Raw genomic sequence first — 27,391 nt, 5'->3', positions numbered from 1 at the left:
AATCAGATCTTATCCATGTTCTCTTTCTTCATTTTAAAATACTAAGGGGGTTCAAATGTTTTAGGCTACATGGAGCATTTTTTGTAATATTTGAGTCCGAGCTATAGGTACGCCTGTAAAAACCCACATAGATTTTGTATTAACCAAATAGGTTGGTTGCCAGGAGGAGGGCATTGCTTGCATAACCTGTTTTTCCATTATCTGGTCTGTTGGTGTCACACAGCTTAGGGTTGTGCAAATGTCAGGACCTGGGGGGGGGGGGGCAAAGAGCAATGTGATGTTTTGGAAAGAGAAACTCAGGGAGCACACTGCCAGCCTCCTAACTTAGCAAAGCAAACTCCTTCAACACGGGACAATGAGGGGAAAGGTTGTATTTCATTTGGGCTGATGATGACAATTTTTGCCCACAATGCACAAGGTCCATATAATCACCTTCAGCTCAGCATATCTTAAGACTCCCTCTGCATGACCTTACTGTGCTGCCTGCATCAGGAGAAAATTTCATCTCAGCAGCAGAGGCTGCTGTCCATCAGTTGCTCCCAGGGACTTCAGCAGAGACTGGTGTGAAGTGAACTCATCAGGTGAGGACTCACCTCAAAGTACCAGGTATGTAGCTCTAGAGAGCCAATGCAAACATGAGAACTATAAGTAGTAAAATTGTATTGTGTATTCATGGTAAATCAGTAGATTCTGGCTGTTCTTGCCCTAAAATATAAGTGACTATGTAAGGTGATGGGGTTATTAATTTGCTTCACTGTGATAGCTTTTTTCTATCTATACATATCCCATAACAGCACGCAGTATACCTTCAATAGACACAGGAATTTTTTTAAAAATAATCATTGTTTCGTTAAAATGCCTCCACCTATGTGGCATTTTTTGTAAAATCAAAATTCCCACATTATGAAACACTCAAGATATGCAGGCCAATGTGCCCAAGGAAAAGGAGAAAGGTCCACCATATACTGGAGGTGGGTGGGTTCAAACCCAGCCCGGGCCAAAAAAACAAAAGTTAAGAAAAGGAGAAAGGTCAACTTAAAAAACATACATCTGGCACTTACTCTGAACAGGGAAGTTTGTCAAGGACCCTGAAAAAGTCTTAGAGGTTTTTACTCTAAGCTAATAAATGAATGAAGGAGACATTTGGGTGCTTTTTGGAAACAAGTGGGTGAATAAAACACTTAATGTTGTAGAAACAGTGGAAACACATCTGTCTTTAATTCCCACTGGTCACTTCATAAGGTTGGCACTTTCTCCTATAATTACTGGTAAGGTCGCTGCCCTTCAAGTCAGAGAGTAAATAACTGGATTACTAAGAACAGGAATACAGACCATATTTATTATTTATTTGAATGTTGTAAACATTTTTACTTTAAAGATTTCAGCTGTGGTGCTCACTTCAGCAGCACATATACTAAAATAGGAAGGAGACAGATAAGATTAGCATGGCCCCTGTGCAGGGACGACACAAAAATTTGTGAAGGGTTCTGTATGACTAAAAAGAAAAATATTAGAATTTCAATTATAATATCACTACCTTAGTCTTTACTTTTTAAAATTTGCCTGTGTTCTCTTTTATTCTTTTTCATTTTTTTGATTTCAGGTTAATCTGTGGGTATAAAGAATCAGGGTACAATGTTTGCATTTGTTGGGTGTAGTTCCCGTCGTAGTTGTGTCTGTGTTCTCTTTTAAATTTATACTTTATAAGTTGCATTTGAATTTTTTTAGGGCCTATATACTCTCATTTTAACATTCCTCCACATGCCTAAATGTATTACTTATGTTTGTACATGCTGTGTTGATGCCTTCAAGTTACACCACCTTGCCGGTTCATAGTTTACGTTACCGTCTTCTGTTGTTAGATGTTGAGATTTTGTTCCCTACTTGTTTATGTTTATGTGGCTTCATGAAATTCCATTTCAACTTGTTTTCTTCTTTTGAATTGCTTCCTTTTGATTAATTTCTACTTCTGAAGATTCTGAAGTTCATGCACAAGGACAGTGTCTATTGCTCAATGCCACTAGATACAGCAAACATGTCAGATTTTATGGAAGATTTCAGTTTCCACAGTTTTTAGGGTACTCTGTTTATGGGGTGCTGTGCTTGGTTATTATTAGTCTGTGCATACAGGCCTGGAGAATGGTTCTAAATTGTACCCTTCAGAAAATTTAGTGCTATCACACACCAAGGATTTGATCTCATACTCTACAAGGCATCCTACACACTACCTTGTGAATTGCCTATAGACAAAACAGAAGGTTAGTTTTCAGGCATGTTGTATTTTTTACTATCCGAAGAGCCTCATATAGAAAATACAGGCATTTTGGTCTGTAGTTTTCTTCAAGACATAATGTAATACGAAATAGCCAGGAATCATTCTCATATCCAGTATATATTATGCACTTAACACATACATGTTGATTGAATGACTGTATTCATATCTCTGCACATTTGTAAAGTGGAACACTAGGCAAATAAGTGAGTACAACCATTTCATGCACTTAATTCATCACCATTTATTGAGGGCCTACTATGATAAGCATTAATGATAGGAGAATAGATAACATGAGCTTCCTTCCTCGGAGAACTCTAACTCAATTTTAAAACATCATGTTGTAGACCATAAATATATGCAAAATCAATGTGTCTATTTAAAAAGCCAAAACAAATAGCCTGACATGAAGTTCTGTAATGGAGATATGCTCAGTGAAGCGGGATTCATTCAGCTCAAAGTAAGAAACAGCAGAAGTGGCTACTAAGGCTGACAAATGCTCAGGCTGCACTTTGAGGGATGAGTAGAATCAGAGTTTAGAAGGCAGAGCAGAAGTGGGGGATTTCAATCTGGGAATAATATGCAGACAGGAATGCATTAAAGAAATGCCCTGTGATCTTAGGTGCTGGACAGTAGCAACAGAAAAAAGTAGGAAGGTAGACTGAGTCAATGGTTAAAAAAAAATAAAAGATTCCATTTACATTTCCTAAGTTAATCTTGAGCTCAGCAGCTGTGGTCAAGGCACCGTCCAGCCTTCATGCCATAGCCAGGTATCTCCTCTTCTCATACCACAAAGGAGATACAAGGAAAAGTTAAGCACCTACTGTTTTCTTCAAATGATCAACAAAGACTGGGAAGAGGAAAGGAACACACATCTGAAAAATCAGGAACATCCACCAGTTCCCACACTGCCCAACATCTTAAAGCAGCAGGATTCAAAACGTAGTTTAATCTTTGGAAGAAAGACATGTTTTTCCATAGGAGCAAACTAATACTGGTTTAATTACTGCAAGATTTAATCTTTCTTTACCATCCCCCCAAACCAGTGGTCCTGAAGGGTTATGCTGAAAAGGAGACAAACCTGAGATCTGGGAAGTGAAAGTGAACAGGGAACAAGACAGTGGAGAGTGATGCCTCAGAGCCAAAGAACTAAGTGTGTGGCTACACTGACAGAGATCCCATGGACACACCTGTACTCACACCACGTTGGTTTTACTGTCTTTTGCACTGGGAGAGATTGCACACCTGGGGGGAATGTGGTGCCTCTCAGCAAGAGTGTGGTAGGAGGACCCTGATTGAAGTGATTTGGGGAAGGATTCAAGGAGGCAGGTTTTGCTCTGGTGTGGACACTGTCAGAAAGGTGGACAATTCTATCTTTATCCTTGAAGCCAGTGGCAGGGAGCTGAGGTAAGGAAGGCACAGGAACTGGGGGGAGGGACGCCTGGCCATTTTTGTGGATAAGACTGCTCTTTTGTTGGTTTCTGTGGTCAAATGCACTTATGGAGAGGTTTTATTTCTGTCTCGTTCCATTATGTCCACAGCGTGACCTTGCCTGATGGGGCTCTTCTGTGAAAGTGTTATGTTTTAAGGGCTGCTTTTATTTTTCTTTCTCAAATTTGTCCACCATGATATAGGAACCTATTTTAGATAAAGAATCTGGGGAGCCAAAATCAGCAGAAGGGCCGGTAAGCCCAGACAGCAATGCCTTTCTTCTAACTTCCACTGTCCGAAATGTGTAACCACATGAGCCCATCAAGAAGTCAACCTGGGCGGCAACTGTGGCTCAAAGGAGTAGAGTGCCAGCCCCATATACCAGAGGTGGCAGGTTCAAACCCAGTTCAGGCCAAAAACTTCAAAAAAAAAAAAAAAAAAAAGAAGAAGAAGTCAACCTGACTATCTAGAAATAAAAATCTGCACCATTCATTGAAAAGACTATTATCCTATTCCCACTGAATTGCCCGTAAATCTTTGTCAAAAATCAGTTAAACACAAATATTCAGCCCTTTCCTGGGCTTTCTGTTTTATTCCATTGACCTACTGGTCTATCCTTTGCTATGACCACTCTGTCTTGAATGCAGTAGCTTCCTTGTAAGCCTTAAAATCATGTATATGTTATCAGCTTGGCCCCTTTATAAATAACACTTGGGTTGTTTGCTGAGTGACTTGAAGTTATATTTCAACATGAGGGGACATGGCATCCTGACGACACTAGGCTTTCTGATTCCCTCCTTTTCCCTGTATCATTATGAACAGTTTTAATTGTTGTGTCTATAACATCACTGATACCTTTTTCTTGTGATGTTTAAACAACTGTTAATCACACTTCATGTATTTTTTTAAGGTGTTGTATTTTTCACTTCCCAAAGCTTTCTTATTGTCTTCTTATCTTCTGTTTTTATCCTCATCGTCATTAGGCATTTTTTTGCATAGGAGCAAAATTATTGTAGGTTTTTAATATTCTTGTCTGCTAGTTTCAACATGTCTAGTTCTATTTATTTTTTTAAGTAAGAATGATCTTTTATGCAAGAATTATCACAAGGGGATAGGAGAAAGAACTACTATAATAGGGGGAACATAGTTTTGCAAGCATCTGCTCTAGATGTGCTTTTAGCAAAACTTTTCCTTCTGGTTCTGGGTCATATTTTCTGGCTTTTTCCATAACTTACTTTTATTATTGGATGCTGGACAATGTGAATTGCACATTGATAGTTGATACATTTTTTTAGTGCTTTATTTTTCTCTGATGCGGAGTTAAATTACTGGAATCTGTTGGATTGTTTCAAGGCTTGCTTTTAACCAGTATTAGGGGGGATCTAGATCAGACAAGGCTTGACTTAACTCCCTGAATAAACTTGAACATCTTACCAGATACCCTGTGTTAAGAGATCTTCCCACTGCAGCCTGTGGAAACACAAACTGTTCTGGGTAGTACGTTTTCCTTTCCAGTGATTCTTCCCCTACACTAAGGTAGTTCCTTTTGATGAGAGTCCAGACCAACTTTAGCCAAAAACTCTAAGGACTGCTCTTCTCCTAAGATCTCTAGGGAAAAATCAGTCTCTCTCTCTCTCTCTCTTGCTCTCTCGCTCTGCTTTCTGGCTCCATAATGCCTGCTCCACACTCCAACTTTTATGGACTGTATTCAGTGACAGCTCCTGGACTCTGCTTGAGTTCCCTCTCCTTGAACTGCGACCTGGAAGCTGCCTTTCAACAATGAGCTAATGCAACACTAGGGCTTACAATTTTGCTTTGCTCAGGGATCATAGTTCTGCATGACCTGATGTCCAAAATATGAAAATTATCATTATTTCAGGTGGGAAGAGAAACCCTCGTTCTATAATATAATGTGTATTTTTCCGGTCTCCTTTTTCCATGCAGTTGGAGAGGACTTCAGGGAAGAGACACTGAAGACAAAGCTGGCCATTAACACAGACCTCAACACTCTCCTGTCTGAGTCCCCTCTTGCTCTTCTCACTGCTCATGCTGTTTGCTTATCTCTCTAGGTGAAGTGTCCCTCCACCATGTCACTGCTGCAAGGGGCTAAGGTGCTACAGACGCTGGAGGAAGCCTTGAGGAAGAGCCTCCCTGCGTCCATAAAGGTGACTGTGGGAAATTCTAAGGGGAGTAGAGAAGAGAAACTTGTTGGAAAAGACACAAACAGACCAGCATTTATGGAGCACCTGTGTTCAGCCAGGTGCCAGGCCATGTTTCTCTCGCTTAATTTGTGTTACCTTACTAGAAGGTCTCTGGTATCATGTCTGTGTCATTAATGAGAAAATGGAGACTCAGTGAAGTTACCTGCTCGCTGTCTCACGGAGAGGGAGTTGCAGTGGTATAATAGGAGCCTGGGCGTGCCTGAGTCCAAACCCTGCCATTTGGGCTGTACTGACTCAAAAATGGTACTTTAAAACACATAATTTCTCAATGTTCCCTTCCAACATTGGCTGTGGTTACATGTTAATGACTAATGTGTTCACTCTAAAAGAACATTTGCCAGATGAGAGGTTAACATCACGAGTCTTCTTTGAAGTTAGGAATAGGTCAATTTTTATTGTCTTAAATTTCTCAATTATTCTGAATTTAATGCACACACATACCAGGCTGTTTGGAGGTGGCTCCCAATATCTCCCTTAGCCTACTATAATTCATTAGAAATCTCAGAATTAAAAGAAACATACCCATGTAAATGCTACATCCAAAACTGTACGTAGGGGCAGCTCTAATGACAGATCTGGATCCTTGCTAATATTTGCCTTTCGAAACCAGGGGGATGTTGTCCACACCATTAGAACCTACATATAATGGCATGCACGCATGTATTTGTGTGTGTCTATTCACAGCATAATCTCTTTGTAGACGTGTATTGTTTTATAAGAAATTTCTTTATATCGCACACATTTAAAATAAATACATTCAACTTCCTCATTCTCAAGCAGATTTTATCATTCCCTTCTTTCAGTATGAAGAAGAAAATATAAGCACTCTTTTTTTTTCATTCATTAGAAATACTTTACTGAGACAACTGGCCCTGTTCATTAATAACCCAACAAAATGGCTTCAAATCAACTAAACTAAAACTAAAGTTGCCCCTCTCAGCAGGACCTTACTAACGTTAATTAATATTACTTAACATTATCTGCCCTCAAGTGACAACCTTTAAGATATAGACAACCTCTCAGGGAGATGCTGAATTTTTTCTTGGCAGTTCATAGAAATATCTCAGGATACTCCCTGGACATTTCCCTGAAATATTTCTATGATGAGTGTCTATTTTAAAAATGCTCCAGGCTAAAAGGGTTTCTCCAATATTATGGGACATAGAATTTTGTGAATTAATTTTTTCTTTATCCTTCACATTATGTGGACCTTAGACATTTTGAAAATACTCTTGGTGTTTTGTAAGTTTCTTCACAAAGCTCATCTGTGGTAAGATAGGAAGGTTCTCCTGGCTCCTCAACTTTCATGAAGAAAACAGCATTTCTCTTCCTTGATTGCCTGTTAAAGATACACATTTTTGCCTAATATGAATGGGATATTTATGTGCTGGGTGCTTCTCAAGGAAGTATAACCTGGAACTCACTATCACTTCCATAGTGAAGGCCTAGTTGAAAATATCCATCCATCCTTCTAAGTATTAAATATTAAATACATCTCATTATACTTGTACATTCCATTTGATTACAATAATAATAGCTGCCTCTCTATGTTCTGATCATTGTATTCTGAGTTCAGCAGGAAAAAAATAATTTTAATTAATTAGGTCATGGTAGTAAGAAAGAATAACATTTCCACATATTTTCAGATTTCGCAATGGCTAATATTGTAGTGTAAATACATTTAAACAGATCACAGAAACAAATGCATAAAACGGCAACCTCTATATTTTGCCCCAAATGTACTGAATTTCTTTTCCAACATCCACTCCTGGCTGAAATAGAATAAATTCTAGATAAACTCAGTCAACTTAGAGATATTTTATTTTCCTTGCCTTTTTCCCTGGTCTAACAAAATAGTTCATGGTGGGGTGGAGGGCAGTAGGAGGGAAAGATACTAGTACAGTCCTTGGTCTTTGCTCAAAATGGAAAATATTAAAGTGCATGTCATATTTTTGATCTTTTCTTACTGGCATATTTTCATGCTATTATCTGCTGAAGTTTCATGTTCACAGCTGTCATGAGTTCCATGCTAGGCATCCATTACTGTATTTCCCAACCCTCAAACCATAAGGAGACATGTGTTCATATGTTTGTTCCAATTTATTTTCACACTTTCCTCTATCACTGCTCTCTCTCAGTAGCTTGTCCAAGACAGCAAGGTGGGAACTCAAGACTGAAGCCAGGATAGGAGACCCCAACACACTCTCTTGAGCAGTAGGTACAGTAAGCCTGTGCTGGCTGGAGGGAATTCATTTCACCTCTCTCTCCAATTTAAGGAGTTTTAAAGATCTATATAACATTTGAAGCAGTATTTGCTCTTTTGGATGCATATTATTAGAAAAGATCAGATAACCAAGCAAAGATTCCTATTATGCTTAAACAAGAATTGTTTGCTTATGTGCAAGCTTGAAAATACCTGTAATGGCCATTGATTGAATGAACTGTGATGCCTTTATATAATGGTAGTTTATTCAGCCATTAACAATAACTAATTGATTTTTATATTTATGAACATAGAAAGGTCTACAATATGTTCAGTTGAGAAAAACAGCAAGTGTCAGTAATTATAGTTTTCTAAAATTATATGTTTGTGTGTATAGAAGAAAGTTGGAAAAAGTTAATATCAAATTCTATAATAAACAATAGTGTTCTTGAAACGATTCATTTTATTTGTTTGAATGCTACTGTGTGCATGTGTGATTTATATCTGATAAGAAAAAATGTCTTCTCATTTCTCATTGACCTAAATTTTCTGTTTCATTCCTTTGCATAGTAGAAGTAAATAATTTTATAGAAATAATCCTTGTCCTGATCAAACAGAGCACTTTGTCCCCCTTTCTTCATAAACTGACTGTCTCACTTTCTTGGAAATCTGCAGGTTTATGGGACTGTCTTCCACATAAGACATGGAAACCCCTTTAAGCTAAAGGCCCTGGTGGACAAGTGGCCTGATTTTAACACAGTGGTTGTTCGCCCTCAGGAGCAGGTAAGGTGCCAGGTGTGGAGTGAATAGTTTTTTGTGATCATATTTCTTTAGGCTACCATGTGCTTGGATATATGGCAGAGCCAAGGAACACAGAAATAAATCACAGTGAAGGTCAATAAGTTCCTATCCTTAAGAAGCTTAGAGTCTGGAGGAAATGGTTGACAAACAGATAAATTATAGCTCAGTTTGAAGTATGCATACAGAATTAACCCAAGTGACATCTGATTAAACTATGGCATAGAAGGTGGAAGTTACCAGATATGTGTTAGTAGAACTAGATTTTATAGGTAAATATATTTTTGTCAGGATGACAAGGAAGCATGGAAATTCTAACCAGAGAAAATGGCAAAGACAAAAATCCAAAGGTGTGGAACAGCACGATGAGTTACAGTGACTACAAGTAGCACAACTGTAAAGGTAGAATTTCCGTATATGTTCAAAAAAAGACCTGAAAGTTAGTGAAAGTAAATATTTAATACTTTCAAGGTAAAATTTTTAAAGTGTATTTCAAAATGTAAAAAACACAAATGTCTTTAGTACAAAGTTATTCAAAAGTCATTAATTTAACAATGATATATTTATCATTTTTGTCGTGAAAGCACTTATAATCCATTCTCTTAGCAATTTTCCAGAATAATATACATTGTTAAGTATAGTCATCATGTTGTACAATATTTGTCTTGAACTCCCTCTGTCTTTTTTCTTATTTTTATTTTTTATTAAATCATAGCTATGTACATTAATATAATTATGGGGTATAATGTGCTAGTTTTACACACAATCTGAAATAGTTTCATTAAACTGGTCAACATAGCCTTCATGGCATTTTCTTAGTTATTGTGTTAAGGCATTTATATTCTACACCTAGCAAATTTCACATGTACCCTTGTAAGATGCACTGCAGGTGTGGTCCCACCACCTACTCTCCCGCCACCCATCCTCTCCCCTCTCCTCCTCTCCCTTTCCCCTTTCTGCTTCTTCTTGGGCTATAATTGGGTTATTGCTTTCAAAAGAGCTGGGTTATTGGTTTCATAGTAAGACTGAGTATATCAGATACTTTTTCTTCCATTCTTGAGATACTTTGCTAAGAAGAATATGTTCCAGCTCCATCCATGTAAACATGAAGGAGGTAAAGTCTCCATCTTTCTTTAAGGCTGAATAATATTGTATAGGGTACATATAACCACAGTTCATTGATCCGTTCATGGGTCGATGGGCACTTGGGCTTCTTCCATGACTTATCAATTATGAATTGTGCTCCAATAAACATTCTGATACATATATCTTTGTTATAAGGTGATATTTGGTCTTCTGGATATATACCTAGTAGAGGAATTGTAGGATCAAATGGCAGGTGTATTTTTAGATCTCTAAGTGTTCTCCAAACATCTTTCCAAAAGGAACATATTAGTTTGCATTCCCAACAGCAGTGTAGAAGTGTTCCTTTTTCTCCACATCCACGCCAACATCTCTGGTTTGGGGATATTGTGATGTGAGCTAATCTTACTGGAGTTAGATGATATCTCAAAGTGTTTTGGATTTGCATTTCTCTGATGATTAAGGATGCTGAGCATTTTTTCATGTGTCTGTAGGCCATGTGCCTGTTTTCTTCAGAGAAGTTTCTCCTCAAGTCCCTTGCCCACACTGAGATGTGATCACTTGTTCTTTTCATGCTAATATGTTTGAGTTCTCTGTGGATTTTGGTTATTAAACCTTTGTCAGAGACATAACCTGCAAATATCTTCTCCCATTCTGAGGGCTGCCTGCTTGCTTTACTTACTGTGTTCTTGGCTGTGCAGAAGATTTTTAGTTTGATCAGGTCCCAGAAGTGTATTTTTGATACTGCTTCAATTGCCTGGGAGTCCTCCTCATAAAATATTCACCAAAGCTGATTTCGTCAAAATTTTTCCTTGCACTTTCTTCTAGTATTTTTATATAGTTTCATGTCTTAAATTTAAATCTTTAATCCAGTCAGAGTCTATCTTAGTTAAGGGTGAAAGGTGTGAGTCTAGTTTCAGTCTTACAAGTTGCCAGCCAGTGCCCCCAGCACCATTTGTTAAATAGAGAATCTTTTCCCCACTGAATGTTTTTAATTGACTTGTCAAAGATCAAATAATGGTAAGTAGGTGTGTTCATCTCTTGGTTCTCTACTCTGTTCTATACATCTACCTCTCTGTTTTTGTGCCAGTACCATGCTGTTTTGATCACTATCGATTTATAGTATAGTCTGAGGTTTGGCAGTGTGATTCCTCCTGCTTTGTTTTTATTTCTGAGTAATGTCTTGGCTATTCGAGGTTTTCTCTGATCTCATATAAAACAAAGTATTATTTTTTCAAGATCTTTAAGGTATGACAGTGGAGCTTTAATAGGGATTGCATTAAAATTGTATATGGCTTTGGGTAAGATGGACATTTTAACAATGTGGATTCTTCCCAGCCATGAGTATGGTATGTTTTTCCATTTGTTAACATCTTCAGCTATTTCTTTTCTTAGAGTTTCATAGTTCTCTTTACAGAGATCTTTCATGTCCTCTGTTAGGTAAACTCCCAAATATTTCATCTTCTTTGGCACTACTGTGAACGGAATAGAGTCTTTGACTGTTTTATCAGCTTGACTATTGTTGGTAAATATAAAGGCTACCAATTTATGAGTGTTGATTTTGTAACCTGAGATGCTGCTGTATTCCTTGATCACTTCTAAGAGTTTTGTAGTAGAATTCCTGGTTTTTTCCAGATGTACAATCATATCATTGGCAAAGACTGAAAGTTTAATATCTTCTGACCCTATATGGATACCCTTGATCACCTTTTTTTGCTGAATTGCGATGGCTAAGACTTCTATTACAATATTAGAAAGCAGTGGGGACAATGGGCAACCTTGCCTGGTTCCTGATATGAGTGGAAATAATTTCAATTTAACACCATTCAGTACAATATTTGCTGTGGGTTTGCTATAGATGGCCTCTATCAGTTTAAGAAATGTCCCTTCTAAACCATTTTCTTAAGTGAATGGAGCTGGATATTATCAAAAGCTTTTTCTGCATCAATTAAGAGAATCATATGGTCTTTGTTTTTTAATTTGTTTATGTGATGAATTACATTTATAGATTTATGAATATTGAACCAGCCTTGAGACCCTGGGTTAAAACTCACTTGGTCATGGTGTATAATTTGTTTGATGTGTTGCTAGATTCTGTTTGTTAGGATCTTGTTGAATATTTTCACATAAATATTCATTAGTGATATTAGAGTATAATTTTCTTTTCTTATTGGATCTTTTCCTAGTTTGGGAATCAAAGTGATGTTTGCTTCATAGAATATGTTGGGAAGTATTCCTTCTTTTTCTATATTTTGGAAGAGGTTGAGTAATATAGTTATTTGTTCCTCTTTAAAGGTTTGGTAGAATTCTGATATGAAACCATCTAGTCCTGGGCTTTTCTTTTTAGGGAAATTTTTTATAGTTGATGCTATTTCAGAACTTGATATAGGCCTGTACAACATTTCCACTTCATTCTGGCTAAGTCTTGGAAGGTGGTGTGCTTCCAAGTATTGGTCAATTTCCTTCAGGTTTTCATATTTCTGAAAATAAAATTTCTTGTAATATTCATTAAGGATTTTTTGAATTTCTGAGGAGTCTGTTGTTATTTCATCATTACCATTTGTCATTGATTAAGTTAGAGATTTTACTCTTTTTTTCCTGGTTGGGTTTGCTAAAGGCTTATCTATTTTATTGACCTTTTTAGAAAACCAACTTTTTGATTTATTGATCTGTTGTATAATCCTTTTGCTTTCAATTTCATTTAATTCTGCTCTAATTTTGGTTATTTCTTTTCTTCTGCTGGGTTTAGGATTGGAATGTTCTTCCTTTTCCAGATGCTTGAGATGTCCCATGAAGTTGTTAACTTCCTCTCTTTCCTTTCTCTCGAGGAAGTTTTGCAGTGCTATAAATTTCCCTCTTCAGACTGCCTTTGCAGTATCCTAGAGGTTCTGATAATTCATGTCTTGATTATCATTTTGTTCTAAAAAGTTGATAATTTCCTTTTTAATCTCATCTATCACCTAGCTATCATTTAGCTTAAGGTCATTTAGTTTCCATGTTTTTGTATGAGTATGCAGATTCCTGTTTGTTACTGAGTTTGACTTTTATTCCATGATGGTCTGAGAACATGCAAGGAATAATTTCTATTCTTTCAAATTTGCTGAGGTTAGCCTTGTGACCTAAGATGTGATCGATTTTGGAGTATGTTCCATGGGCTGATGAGAAGAATGTGTATTCAGTCTTGTTAGGATGAAATGTTCTGTAGATGTCTGTTAAATCCAAATGTTGAATGGTAAGTTTAAGTCTAAAATTTCTTTGCTTAACTTCTTATTGGAGGATCTATCCAACACTCCCACAGGAGTGCTAAAATCTCTGACTATTATGGAGCTGGAGGAAATCAAGTTGCTCATGTCTGCTAGCATCTCTCTTATAAATAGAGGCACATTCTGGTTGGATGCATAAATGTTAATAATTAAAATCTCATCATGTTGAGTGTTACCCTCAACAAATATGAAGTCACCATCCTTATCTTTCCTTAATTTTGTTGGTTTAAAGCCTATTGTATCTGAGAATAAAATTGCAACACCTGCTTTTTTCTGATTTCCATTTGCCTAAAATATAGATGACCATCCCTTCACCGAGTGTATATTTATCTCTTATGGTAAAATGAGATTCTTGTATGCAGCAGATATCTGGCATGAGTTTTTGTATCCAGTCAACCAACCTGTTTCCTCTAAAGAGGACAAATTAAGCCATTCACATTAATTGAGAATATTGATAAGTCTGGTAGAATGTTGGGTATCAAGATTTTCTGAAGTCCAGTGGACATCTCCAATCCATTTGGCACTGGGGAAATAGGAATTTGATCAAAAGTTTCTGAGTGAGTTTACTTTTGTGGTGGAGGATTATGCTGGTCATTACAGAGGATAGGTCTGAGAATATCCTGGAGAGCTGGTTTAGTTATGACAAATTTCTTCAACATGTGAATGTCATTAAAGTATTTAATTTCTCCATCATAAATGAGACTTAATTTAGCTGGATACAGGATCCCGGGTTGAAAGTTATTTTGTTTTAGGAGATTAAAAGTCAATTACCACCCTCTTCTAGCTTGACAGGTTTCAGCAGAGAGATCTGCAGTCATTCTAATATTCTTCCCCTTGTAGGTTATGGTTTTCTTACATCTGGCTGCTTGCAGAATTTTCTCCTTCATATTAACTTTAGTGAAATTAATTATGATGTGTCAGGGGGTTGTCTTATTTGGGTTGAGCCATGCTGGGGTTCTGAAACTGTCTGCTATCTGCATTTCAGAATCTCTTGACATGTCTGGAAAGTTCTCCTTCATAATCTCATGAGAAAGGGCCTCTGTGCTTTGTGAAGCAACTTCATTGCCTTCAGGGATTCCTAAAAGGCAAATATTAGTTTTCTTCAAATTATCCCAGAGCTCTCTGAGAGAATGAATAATCCATTTTTGCTCTCCATTTCTCTTCCTCTTTGAGTGCTTGGGAGTGTTCAAAAGCTTTGTCTTCAATATCAGAAATCCTTTCTTCTGCTTGCTCTATTCTGTTACTGAGGGATTCTACTATATTTCTCAGATATTTGAGGGCTGCAAATTCTTGTCTCAATGTGTCAAAATCTTTGGTGATTTTGTCTTTCAATTCATTGAATTCTTGAGAGAACTTTTGAATTGCTCCTTGAATTTCTAATTCCAACTTTACCTCCATTCTATTAATCTTATTTGCAATCCAAATTCTGAATTCGATTTCTGACATCTCAATCATTTGTCTATGAAAAAAACTTAAGTGGTGTCCACTGTAAAGTTCTTTGGGGGAGTTGATCTACACTGGTTATTCATGTTACCAGAGTTTATATGCTGATTCTGCTCCATGATTATTTTATACCATTTGGCTAGATGAGCAGATAAGGTGAAGTTGGGTTGGGGGGTTCCTGGAGTAGTGATTAACCAGCCCTTTGCCCAAGAGCTGTGACTGGTGTCTGTACCTTTTCCCATAGAGCTTTGCAAAGGACCTGTACAGTGCTATGGCCTGAGACACTGGGGACTTACTTGGTGTGGTGAGGCAAACTGACTCTGTCTTGTTTTTAGCTGGTCTCTGTCCTACTCTTGTGAATTAGATACTCTGGGTTGAAGTCTCAGCTGTGGAGAAATACCAGCAATTAAGTCACCCCAACCCCCATGGGCAACAACTGGAAAAGGAAAATCAAACCTTCCCACAACCACACACCTTTGGATGGTCCTCGGGTGATTGGTCCAGTCTGAAAGATCCAAATCAGTTATCCCAGTCAGCACCTGATCTCAAGTGAGGGAGTTCAAAAGGTCTCTGGCAACTAGATAGCAGGGATCTGCTGGCAGCTCGAGCATGACTCATTCTTGTGCTCCGCGGAGTCAGAAGGACCCCCCCTCACCCAGCAAATGAATTAGTCTGGGAAAGTTGATGCCTCCTTCCCCACTTTGCACCTCTGTCACACCCAGTCACTGGTAACCCCACAAGCCTATGATCCTGTTCCCTCCAATGAGCAGATGCTCCAGGGGTTTGTGCCTGCCTGAGTCACAGAGAGATCTTATGTCTCCTCGGCCAGGCCTCTGCACTCTGCCACCATTCAGCAGGGAAATCTGAGGCCCGACAACCTCAGGTGGTTAATGGAAGCTGGGGCGGTTCACTCAGTTCCAGCCCTACCCCTGATTGATGTTGCTGACACTTGTATTTTCGCAGAATTTGTGATTCTGTTCTGGCTATATTTTCCTGTGGACCAGGTGCTGTTTGAGTTCACAGAAACTGTGTCTCAGCCCCGTTCACTGCCCAGAACTAATGTTACTGTTTCCCCTGCAGTTTCTGTGGGGCAGGTCCAGTTAGAGCTTACACTCTGCTTTTGGTTTCCTGCCTGCCTTTGTCTCAGCTCTCTGAGGGCTGGGTGTTTCTTAGGCTCACTAAGCAGTCTTGATGCAGCCCCACCCTGGGAGTATGCCATCTCTGTGCACACATCTTCAAATCTGTCCCAGCCAATACCTCCTCAGGTATACCCTTTGCTCATGGGGTCTGCGTTACCATCCCAGATCTATTCTGCCAGTGTCTGCCACTGGAGAAGATGCCTGGCTTTCTCTGGTTGCCCAGAGAGACTGGGAGTGTCCAAAATATCCCCAGGAGTGTAAGCCTTATTGTTCCTGCTGCTGCTCTGTGCCGGGGGGTACCGCTTCTCCCTTTCTGTATGGTTCCTTCAGTCCACCGTTTTCTCCTTACCCCTGTACTGCAGAATCAGCACAGAACTGCAACAGCACACATCCTGTCCACACCTCTTGAGAAAATTCCCAAGAATCTGGACTCTATGAGGGATAGTCTTCCAGACCTCAGGATAAGAGTGGAGGGGAGATCTTAGAGTTCAGAATTGCAGGTAGACTCTATTCCATTCACAGTAGTGCCAAAGAAGATGAAATATTTGGGAGTTTACCTAACAGAGGACATGAAAGATCTCTGTAAAGAGAACTATGAAACTCTAAGAAAAGAAATAGCTGAAGATGTTAACAAATGGAAAAACATACCATACTCATGGCTGGGAAGAATCCACATTGTTAAAATGTCCATCTTACCCAAAGCCATATACAATTTTAATGCAATCCCTATTAAAGCTTCACTGTCATACTTTAAAGATCTCAAAAAAATAATACTTCGTTTTATGTGGAATCAGAAAAAAACTTTGAATAGCCAAGACATTACTCAGAAATAAAAACAAAGCAGGAGGAATCACACTACCAGACATTAGATTATACTATAAATTGATAGTGATCAAAACAGCATCGTACTGGCACAAAAACAGAGATGTAAATGTATGAAACAGAATACAGAACCAAGAGATAAACCCAGCTACTTATCATTATTTGATCTTTGACAAGCCAATTAAAAACATTCAGTGGGGAAATGATTCCCTATTTAACAAATGGTGCTGAGTGAACTGGCTGAAAACCTGTAGAAGACTGAAACTGGACTCACACCTTTCACCATTAACTAAGATAGACTCACACTGGATTAAAGCTTTAAACTTAAGACATGAAACTAAAAAAATACTAGAAGAAAGTGCAGGAAAACACTTGAAGAAATCAGCCTGGGCAAATATTTTATGAGGAAGTTCCCCTGGGCAATTGAAGTAACACCAAAAATACATTACTGGGATCTGATCAAACTAAAAATCTTCTGCCAAGAGATTTTTCTTCTACTGCCAAGAACACAGTAAGTAAAGCAAGCAGACAGCCCTCTGAATGAGAGAAGATATTCTCAGGTTATGTCTCTGACAAAGGTTCAATAACCAAAATCCACAGAGAACTTAAACATATCAGCAAGAACAGAACAAGTGACCCTATCTCAGTGTGGGCAAGGGACTTATGAGAAACTTCTCTGAAGAAGACAGGCACATGGCCTACAGACACATGAAAAAATGCTCAGCATCCTTAATCATCAGAGAAATGCAAATCCAAAACACTTTGAGATATCATCTAACTCCAGTAAGATTAGCTCACATCACAATATCCCCAAACCAGAGATGTTGGCGTGGATGTGGAGAAAAAGGAACACTTCTACACTGCTGTTGGGAATGCAAACTAATATGTTCCTTTTGGAAAGATGTTTGGAGAACACTTAGAGATCTAAAAATACATCTGCCATTTGATCCTACAATTCCTCTACTAGGTATATATCCAGAAGACCAAAAATCACCTTATAACAAAGATATTTGTACCAGAGTGTTTTTTGCAGCCCAGTTCATAATTGATAAGTCATGGAAGAAGCCCAAGTGCCCATCAACCCACGAATGGATTAATAAATTGTGGTATATTTACCCCATGCAATATTATTCAGCCTTAAAGAAAGATGGAGACGTTACCTCTTACATGTTTACATGGATGGAGCTGGAACATATTCTTCTTGGAATATGTCAAGAATGGAAGAAAAAGTATCCAATGTACTCAGCCCTACTATGAAACCAATTTATAGCTTTCTTATGAAAGCTATAACCCAATTATAGCCCAAGAAGAAGGGGAAAGGAGAGAGGGAAGGGAGGGGTGGGTGGGTGAAAGGAAGGTAATTGGTGGGACCACACCTACAGTGCATCTTACAAGGGTACATGTGAAATTTACTAGGTGTAGAATATAAATGTCTTAACATAATACTAAGAAAATGCTGTGAAGGCTATGTTAACCAGTTTGATAAAAATATTTCAAATTGTATATAAAACCAGCACATTGTACTCCATGATTGTATTAATGTACACAGCTATGATTTAATGAAAAAGAAAAAAAAGAAACAAAAAGGGTCAGTGGTATCATTGCTGACATGTGAGGATATTTTTATAACATTTTATAACCACTTCTAAAATTTTTCTAATTCTACACTAGTAGTGGCAATATTTTCCTTTGCCTTCCTCTTCCAAATAATTACATCTGTTTTTAAGGGGCTCTTTCTGGATAGATATCATATTTTTTTCTGGAATTACAGTATATTTAACCACATTAATTTTTAAATAAATATTAGTATTTGTTTTTTATCTTCTTTGTTCTTATCACATGTTGATGAGATTCCATCTAGAAGTATCTGTGCAAACATGGTACTGTTATGTTCAAAGTTAGTGTATTCTGCAAGTATTTTAACTGTAGTAAAATTTATTCTTGCAACAAAAGCATTTCTTTGCTAATTGCTGTTCTCATCTTCCTATAAAGGATGGTGAAAGCATAGAATGCTTTCTAAATAATTGCATTTTTGATTCGAGATTTCAGCACAACATATGGATAGAGACCAGTATTATTCTAGAATTTTCCTTCATAAATTGATGTTTGATAGTCTAATATTCATCTCATTATTTCAATGATTCAGAAATGACTGTAACATACTAACAAAAATATTAATATGTTATTACTAAAAAATGCTATGCTCTACCAGAATTGTATAACAAATAATAGAATTGCAATCATAAAACTAAGAAATGCATTTGATTCCCTTTTTCCCAATGATAACAGGATACGATAGATGATCTTGATCACTATACCAATACTTACCAAATCTACTCCAAAGATCCCCAAAACTGCCAGGAATTCCTTGGTTCACCAGACGTCATCAATTGGAAGCAGCATTTACAAATTCAAAGTAAGTAAGAGAAATGAGTTCTGTGTGGACTCACTTCTGTGTTCTGAGCAAGTCTTCATATGACTCACACCTCCTTCCCCTAAGCCCCAGACCCTAATCTGTCATCATTTTGTTCACACAGATGCAACTACACTTGTAAAGGGTGAACAAAAGAAAACAGAAAATTTGCAAAGAATAGTCTTCATATAGCAGTGGTTCTCAACCTTCCTAGTGCTACAACCCTTTGATACAGTTTCTCATGTTGTGGTGACCACCTAACCATAAAATCATTTTTGTTGCTACTTCACAACTGTAATTTTCTACTGTTATGAATCATAATGTGTTTCCCGATGGTCTTAGGCAACCCCTATGAAAGGGTCATTCAACCCCCAAAGGGGTTGCAACCCACAGGTTGAGAACCACTGTTATATAGGAAACTATACTATAATTCCTTGGCACCAAGGATTTATGACACATTTTGAAGCTATGTCTAGAACACCTGGGGAGATTGGATACCCTGGCCATCTTTTTTTTTTTTTTTTTTTTTTTTGCAGTTTTTGGCAGGGGCCAGGTTCAAACCCACCACCTCCAATATATGGGGCCAGCGCCCTACACCTTGAGCCACAGGCACCACCACCCCACCCCTAGCCTTCTATTCCTGGACTTAGAGTGATAGCTCATGTGCTACAGAACACCTCCCAGGTCTCCAAAGACAACTACCATAGTTATCAGTATGCCCACTGGAGTTAGACTCCCGAGGACAACATCTGCAGATTACTCACCATGTGATCTTACACAACTGACTTACTTTCCCTGAGGTCACGTTCCTTATATATAGAAATGAGGATGATAACAGTGCATTAAACACAGGGCACTGAGAAGATCAAATGAGCTTAGCATAACACTTGGATGAGTTAATTTTTTTTGTTTGTTTGCTGTACAGCAAAACACACCAAATGTGCTGGGCTTTGCAAAGTCCTTCTGCTGGTCTCATTTGGGTTTGCTCATGGAGATATAATCAATTCCTGGATAGACTCTAGCTGGTTGCTCTACCACAGCCTCACTCAGATGCCTGAATGATGGTTCTGACCATCAGTAGTGACAACTGGTGGCTGTGGTGACTGTGTTGACAGCATGAGAAGAGCACATGTTTTCAGCAGGCTAAACTAGGCCTATTTTATGGTGTTGGTCTTAACATAACCAGGAGCAAAAAGCAAGGGGAATCCCCAAGGTACAAGTACTTTTAAGCCTCTCCTTGCATTAAATTTGTTCTTTCTCTGGGTGAAAGCAAGTCAAATGTCCCAAGGTCAGATGCAGTGAAGGAGTGGACTATCCCGAGGAACAGTTGTCAAGAGCTGTGGACAAATCATGAGTCATTAATTCAACAATCCATGACACTGAGAAAACAAGCCCATAAATATTGGCTACCAATTTTTAAAAACTCATCTGCTTTCATTATAAAACCTATATGTTTATATAGTGTAGAAAACTTGGTTTCAGTGTCAGCATTGCCACTAAAGACATGACCATAACTGAATTCATCTCTGGGCATATTTTCACTTATGTAAAACTCATAGAAAAATTATATAAAACTTACTTTGTCACCCAGCTCACACAATGGCATTACCAAGAAATACCAAGACCAGAACCAAGAGTTTAGGACTTCAAATTACAGACACTTCCTACTGCACTCCAGTAGGGAGAGCTGCTCCTGCTATGTATCTGAACCATGACGTCTCTCCCTGTGATCCCATCTAGGTTCACAGCCCAGCCTGAACCAAGTGATAGAACATCTTGCAGACACTAAATCTTTCAAAGTCAAACGAACACAACGCATCCTGTATATAGCTCCTCAGACAGCCAAGAAACTGGCTCCCTCCCTGCTGGATACACAGAATTTACCACCCACTGATGGCAAGCCCAAGCCCATGTGAGTTGGAAAACAGTCACTCTACACCACTCACGCCTCCCACAACTGAAGTAGCCCCCAGCTTCTCTCTCTGCTGGCACCCTGGCCTTTCCACAATCAGTGTTCTGCAAAGTAATAAGGTCGATCTTTTATGATGTAACTGACACCAAGTTCTTTCCATGCTTGAAAGATTCCATCATTTCCCTTCTCATCTGGAATAAATCAGCTCTCTGGCTACCACTTGGACCTTTCCTGCCCTTTCTGCTCACTTCCCCCAACAACACTGGCCTTCACCGCATTCCTCCATCATCGCAAGCTCATTCCTACTCCAAGGCTGTCCACTCTCTCATGACAATAGAGGGAAGCAGTATATACCTTCCATATCTCTTCATACTTATAGATGTTGTTTTCTTTTCGGACTCTCCATAGCAATCAAGAGATGTTTAAACTCTCATCCCTGGATGTTGCACATGCTGCCTTGGTGGATAAATTTTGGTCTTTTGGAGGCAATGAGAGAAGCCAGAAATTCATTGAGTGCTGTATCCAGGCCTTCCCCAGCTCCTGTCTGCTTGGGCCCAAGGGGACCCCTGTGTCCTGGAGCCTAATGGACCAGACTGGAGAGATACGGATGGGAGGCACCTTGCCAGAGTACCGGCTCCATGGCCTCATCTCCTATGTTATTTATTCCCAGATGCAGACAATGAACAAACTTGGCTTTCCCATCTATTCTCACACAGACAAGAACAATGAAGCTATAAAAAAATTAGGTCACAATTGGCATCATATCCCCATCCCTGGAGGCTGGAACCAGTGGAAATGTGTGCCTCTGTGAGCACATCCTGAACATAAAACACTACAGGGTTCCTGCACCCAGAGGTTTCTCAGTGGAGAGCAGGGCCTGGTCCTCATGCACTGGACATGCATAATTAACTTCCCACACCTCCAGGATGTCCGTGACACTCCTCCATCAGCTACATATTGCTTCACATTTATTCTCCTTGAATTTCTAGTGTATGGGAAGTGGGATACTTGCCAATTCTTCTGGGGTCTGGGGAATGGTGGGTAATATTTTCTATGGACTATATAACTTATTTCTTTCTCTTGACCTTTTCATTATTGATAAAGAAGAGGATTTCCTTTATTAGGTCATTAGAGATTATCCTTTCCTGTGATTGCTATCTAATAGGTACATTAAATATATCACAATAAATATGTATAAGACATTAGGTGAAACACAGTGTACCTGATGTACCAGAGAGAGCTGTTAGACTACTGGTCAACATACACTACAACTTACACTACTCTGTCATCCCTCAGGTCCCAGTCCAGAAAAAATAATATAATGCCATGTGAAGGCTGAGCTTTGTAAACCCCAAACAACCTGAGAAAACCCTAAATGATACTAAGATTTTGGTGTTTAATTGCACACAATTTTTAATGTGTTTATTTAAGCTAAGCAGTTTATGATGGGGAGAACATGGGGTGAGCATAGGAAGGGGAAGCAGCCCCAGACCCAGAGAGGTGTATATTTATTGAGAAGACATAGAAGTCAAGGGCAGGGGAGGGCAGCATGCATAACTGCTGTTCCACCTGAACTCAGCATATCATAAGTCTTAGTTTGTTCCTGCAGCTAATAGTAAATACTTAAGATTGGGTAATTCATAAAGAACAGAAATTTATTTCTTATGGTTCTTGAGGCTAGAAGTCCAAGATCAAGGTGCTAGCAGGTTTGTGGTGTCTGGTGAGGGTCCAGTCTCTGAGTGACAATGACGCTTTGCTGCTGTGTCCTCTGGAAGGGATGCATGTTGTGTGTTCATGTGGCATCAGGGCAAAAGTCCAAAAGAGCCAAACCAGCCTCTTTGTATAAGACTTCAGTCCATCCATGAAGGTGGAATCTTTGTGGCCTAAGTACCTCCTAAAGGACTACCACTTAATACGTTTGCATTGTGTATTAAGTTTTAGCATGACTTTTGGAAGGGACACATTCAAATAGTAGCATAGGTTCAGGATGTCCAATTGACTGTATAAGATCTGACTATTGTCTCAGGAAAGAGTTGGCTGTTGGTGGGAAAGAGCAGGAACAATTTGCTTACAGATTAGAACACATTAGCTTGAAATTTCCTTTCCCAGCACTTCAAGAAAAAAAAAAAAAAAGAGCTCAACAAGAGCACTGGCCATCAAAGAGAGCTCTGGAATGAAAGTGACTCCTGGATTGAGAATTGGACCCAATTAGAGCAGGTGCCCACAGCTCCCAGCTTGTACTTCTGCCATCAGATAGTACAGCTACTGCCAGCACCACCGGCACCGCGGGGATAGCACCAATGCTGACACACCTGGGAGAAGCAAACCTCTAAGCCAGGGCTGGGGCTGGGGCTCCTCCCCCACCAGATCTTTGAGGAGCAAAGGCCTGTTTTGCTACTACCTGCCTGCTACACACCACCTACCACCCCAGATGCCACATGCTATCTGGATTCCCCAGCCCCACCTGCCTCCTGCTACGTCCTGGTGCTTGCCACCACTGCCTCTGGACTCATCCAGAGTTAAGGTTAAGCATAACAGCTATGAAAAAAATAAATACCCAGAAATATACTTAGCCAAGGAGGTGGAAGATCTCTATAGCACTTTGCTGACTACTATTTTAGAGCCAGGGCTGCTTGAGAGTATAAAAGAAACTTTTTGCGAAATAGTGCCCGTGTGCTGCATGTGGGCTTACACGAGTTTCCTGGGGTCCCTCTTTAATTTTTTCCTTTCATCCATAATGAAATTATTAATCAATGTGGAAAATGAAAGCGATGATCAGGACAGGAGCAAACCTCCCTTCTTGGTTATTTCAATGTAATAGAATTGCTACTACAAATATTTTTTATTAACTCACTCATTCTAGGTAGGAAAGTGAATTCTTTGTTGGAGGTTGGTAGAGCAGGCACATAGGGTGCTTTAAAATGAAAGGACCCTGAGATAATCCTGTCTCCACTACTTAGTAGCTGTACCTCCAATGGTGAGGCATTCAACCTCTCTCAGCTGCAATTTTCTCACCTCTAAGAGTGAAACTAACAAATGCCTGGGATGAGCCACTGTGATATTTAACTGAAGCTCCCAAAGGCAAGAGAGAGAACATGTTTTTTGGTAATGGGGAAGAAGTATTCAGGCACTTCATACAGAAAATTTTCTTCTCTGATCACGGATGAGCAAAGAGCTATGATTTTGCCAAGTTAATTTTACCTCTGGCTTCTATCTTGCTTCTGCTGCTATGATCTGGGATAGGAGGGATGGGGAGAGATGTATTGCCTGCACAATTGCATCTTGCTTCACGCCTTGGTCTGCTGGTCTCCTGGAACCAGAACAGAGAGCAAACAAGTGTTCTAGGAGGAGAAGTGGAGAGGACACATACAGACCGTCTCCCAAACGGGTAGAACCAGGACCCCAAACAGGAAAAAGGAACTTGGAAACCCATACAAGTCAATAGGGATTTTCCCCCACATTAAAAGAGGACAGTTCACACTAAGATCTTTATCTTTGTAACTTCTATTAAAAAAAGTTTACCTCTGCACATTATGAGTATCTTAGCTGTATGTGGCAGGATAAAGAGAATGTCCTAGCTGGAAAAGTTTGCTGCTTTGTGTAAGTTCCTGGGAACTTTTTAGTGCAGACACAGCTTTCCAGGTGAGTTCTCACCTCACAAAGGCATGACCCCCTTTGGAACATCCCTTTTCTTTTCTCCCACAGTGAGGTTGGAAAACAATCAAATGATTTTGTTGGTTTGGGGTTGGAAATGCTGAGCTTTGTTATTGGCATGTATGCTGGGGAAAGGCAGTCTACTCAACTTGAAAAAATATGTATACAAAGCATTATGCGTTGAGGAAAAATTCTTGAGAGAACTAAGCCAGTTCTATCTGAACAGATAAATGCTAGGAAGAGATTTCGAAGCTGGTAGGTGAATGGACAGGTAGCAACATTTGCAGAGAAGAGCATTGATCTAAGAAACGTGTTTCTCCTACATGTGCAGATCTTTAGGAAACACTAAAAAAAGGCAGTTTTTTTCCTTTATAAATTTTAACCTGGAAAGTGAAGAAAGTTGTTCAAATTCTGAGAGGAAACATACAGAGGATGTATGGATCAGATTTACTGTTAATTTAAATTATGTGAGAAAGAAAATTAATTTAAGTCATTTTATCTATAATGCTAGGACCATAAAATAGTTTCTAATACTTTTGCTTTCCCTTCTAAACTTATTCTGCTACACCCTTACATATGCTCACATATGTTGCATATTTAACATATATAAAAAATGATTTACATATTCTAATCAAGGGCTATTTACCAGTTTATGTTCTACATGTTCTCTTTTTAATTTTTTCCTCTATGTGTGTGTGTGTACGTATCATAGTTATTATGTTATTAATTCCGTAGGGGCAATGATCATGATTTAGATTGCATTTCCCTAATGTTAAACATGGTGATCTCATGTTGCTTCATAAAACTATTTCTTAGACACGATTGTAAGAGGGACTTTACCTAACAAATGCAAAAAGTGTAACCCTCAATGAATCCTCAACAATAAATTAAAAAAAAAAACAACTATTCTTAGAACATATTGTGACTGTTTGAATGGTCTCTTTTGGATACATTTTCAGGAATGAGATACCTGAGTCTGGAGTGCCCTCTTAGTGAACTTTGCTCCTTGCCAAAGCTAAAAATTCACATTGAGGGTATTAGGTTTTCTATAGCCTCTTCAGGTTTTGGTCTACCCTGTTAATTGGCCATCATGTTACTGTTTTTGTTGTTGATTTTAGTTTTCACTGTGTGTATATGTGCATGCATATTTGTAAAGCAGTCTCACATTAGTCTCACATCTGGTCGGTATTACAGTCTCACGTTAGTCGACATTTGGTCAGTAATACCTGGGATTTGGAATCTATCTCACTTTGCCTCTGTTTTCCTTCTACATTGTTTATTTGTATTTTTTAGATTTTGGGTGCACAAGTGAAGTTTTGTTATATGCATATTTTGAGTAGTGGTGGTCTGGGATTTTATTGTAACCAACACCCCTGTAGTGCACATTTTGCCCAATAATTAATTTTTATCCTTCACCCACTATCCCACCCTTCAGAGTTTCCATTATCTCTTATTCCATTCTTCATGTCCCTGTGTATAGATTATTTAGCTCCCACTTACAAATGAGAACATGTGATATTTGACTTTCTTTCTGAGCTACTTCATTTAATATAATGATCTCCAGATCCACCCAACTTGCTGCAAAGAACACGATATTCTTTCCAATGGCTGAGCAGTATTCCATGGTGTATGCACATCACACTTTCTTCACCTAATCATCTGTTGCTGAACCCATAGGTTGATTCTATGTTTTCTATTGTAAATAGTACTGTGATAAATATACCAGTGCAGGTCTTTTTGATATAAGGATTTCTTTTCCTTTGGGAAGATACCCAGGAGTGAAATTGCTGAATAGAATGTGTTTAGTTCTTTGTGAAATCTCTGTGCTGTTTCCCATGGAAGTTGTAGTATTTACATTTTAACCAACAGTGTATAAGTGTTCTCTTTTCTCCACATACTCATCAAGGTGTTACTTTTGACTTTTTAATTTTTTTATATTAAATCATAGCTGTGTACATTAATGCAATTATGGAGTGCAATGTGCTGCATTTATATACAATTTGGAATGCTTTCAAGAAACTTGTTAACATAGACTTCACTGCATTTTCTTAGTTGTTGTGTTAAGACATTTATATTCCACACTTAGTAAATTTAACATGTACCCTTATAAAATGCATCATAGGTGTGGTCCCACCAATTACACTCCCTCCACCCATCCTCCCCTCTCCCCTCCTACCCTCACCCCTCCCCTCCCTCTCCTCTTTCCCTTTCTTCTTGAGCTATAGTTGGGTTGTAGCATTCATATGGAAGTATGAGTATTTATAAATTGGTTTCATAGTAGGACTGAGTACATTGGATACTTTTTCTTCCATTCTTGAGATACTTTGCTAAGAAGAATATGTTCCAGCTCCATCCATGTAAACATGTAAGAGGTAAAGTCTCCATCTTTTTTAAGGCTGCATAATATTCCATGGTATACATATACCACAATTTATTAATCCATTTGTGGATCGAAGGGCATTTGGGTGTCTTCCAGGAGTCAGCAATTATGAATTGGGCAGCAATAAACATTCTGGTACAAATATCTTTGCTATAAAGTGATTTTTGGTCTTCTGGATATATACCTAGTAGAAGAATTGAAGGATCAAGTGGCCGGTCTATTTCTAGATCCCTAAGTGATCTCCAAACATCTTTCCAAAAAGAATGTATTAGTTTGCATTTCCATCAGCAGTGTAGAAGTGTTCCCTTTTCTCCACATCCACGCCAACATCTCTGGTTTGGGGATTTTGTGATGTG

The 27,391-nt window shown here is 38.7% G+C and overlaps 1 protein-coding gene and 1 non-coding gene across 3 annotated transcripts; both read left to right on the top strand.

The window, feature by feature from the left end:
• The first annotated feature begins 312 nt into the window (after window positions 1–312).
• On the top strand, window positions 313–25,513 carry LOC100958233 (glycine N-acyltransferase-like). Of its 2 annotated transcripts, none has more exons than XM_023507826.1 (6): window positions 313–581; window positions 5,773–5,868; window positions 8,804–8,911; window positions 18,966–19,092; window positions 20,830–21,001; window positions 21,410–25,513. In XM_023507826.1, the coding sequence occupies exons 2-6, from the start codon at window positions 5,791–5,793 to the stop codon at window positions 21,810–21,812; spliced, it is 888 nt and encodes a 295-aa protein (XP_023363594.1). In that variant the 5' UTR covers window positions 313–581; window positions 5,773–5,790; the 3' UTR covers window positions 21,813–25,513. The 2 variants fall into 2 exon arrangements, with proteins under 2 accessions (XP_023363594.1, XP_003801410.1); XM_003801362.2 differs by having other exon boundaries at window positions 314–606.
• Window positions 1,391–1,497, top strand: LOC111722010. The gene has a single exon (XR_002770977.1). It is a non-coding gene; the product is annotated as a U6 spliceosomal RNA (small nuclear RNA).
• Window positions 25,514–27,391: the final 1,878 nt, after the last annotated feature.

The sequence above is a fragment of the Otolemur garnettii genome, unplaced genomic scaffold, assembly GCF_000181295.1.
Source record: "Otolemur garnettii isolate 467f Iridium unplaced genomic scaffold, OtoGar3 scaffold00209, whole genome shotgun sequence".
NCBI lineage: Eukaryota > Metazoa > Chordata > Mammalia > Primates > Galagidae > Otolemur > Otolemur garnettii.
The sequence above is the reverse complement of the archived record's forward strand: the minus strand, read 5'-3'. Positions and strand labels throughout refer to the sequence as shown.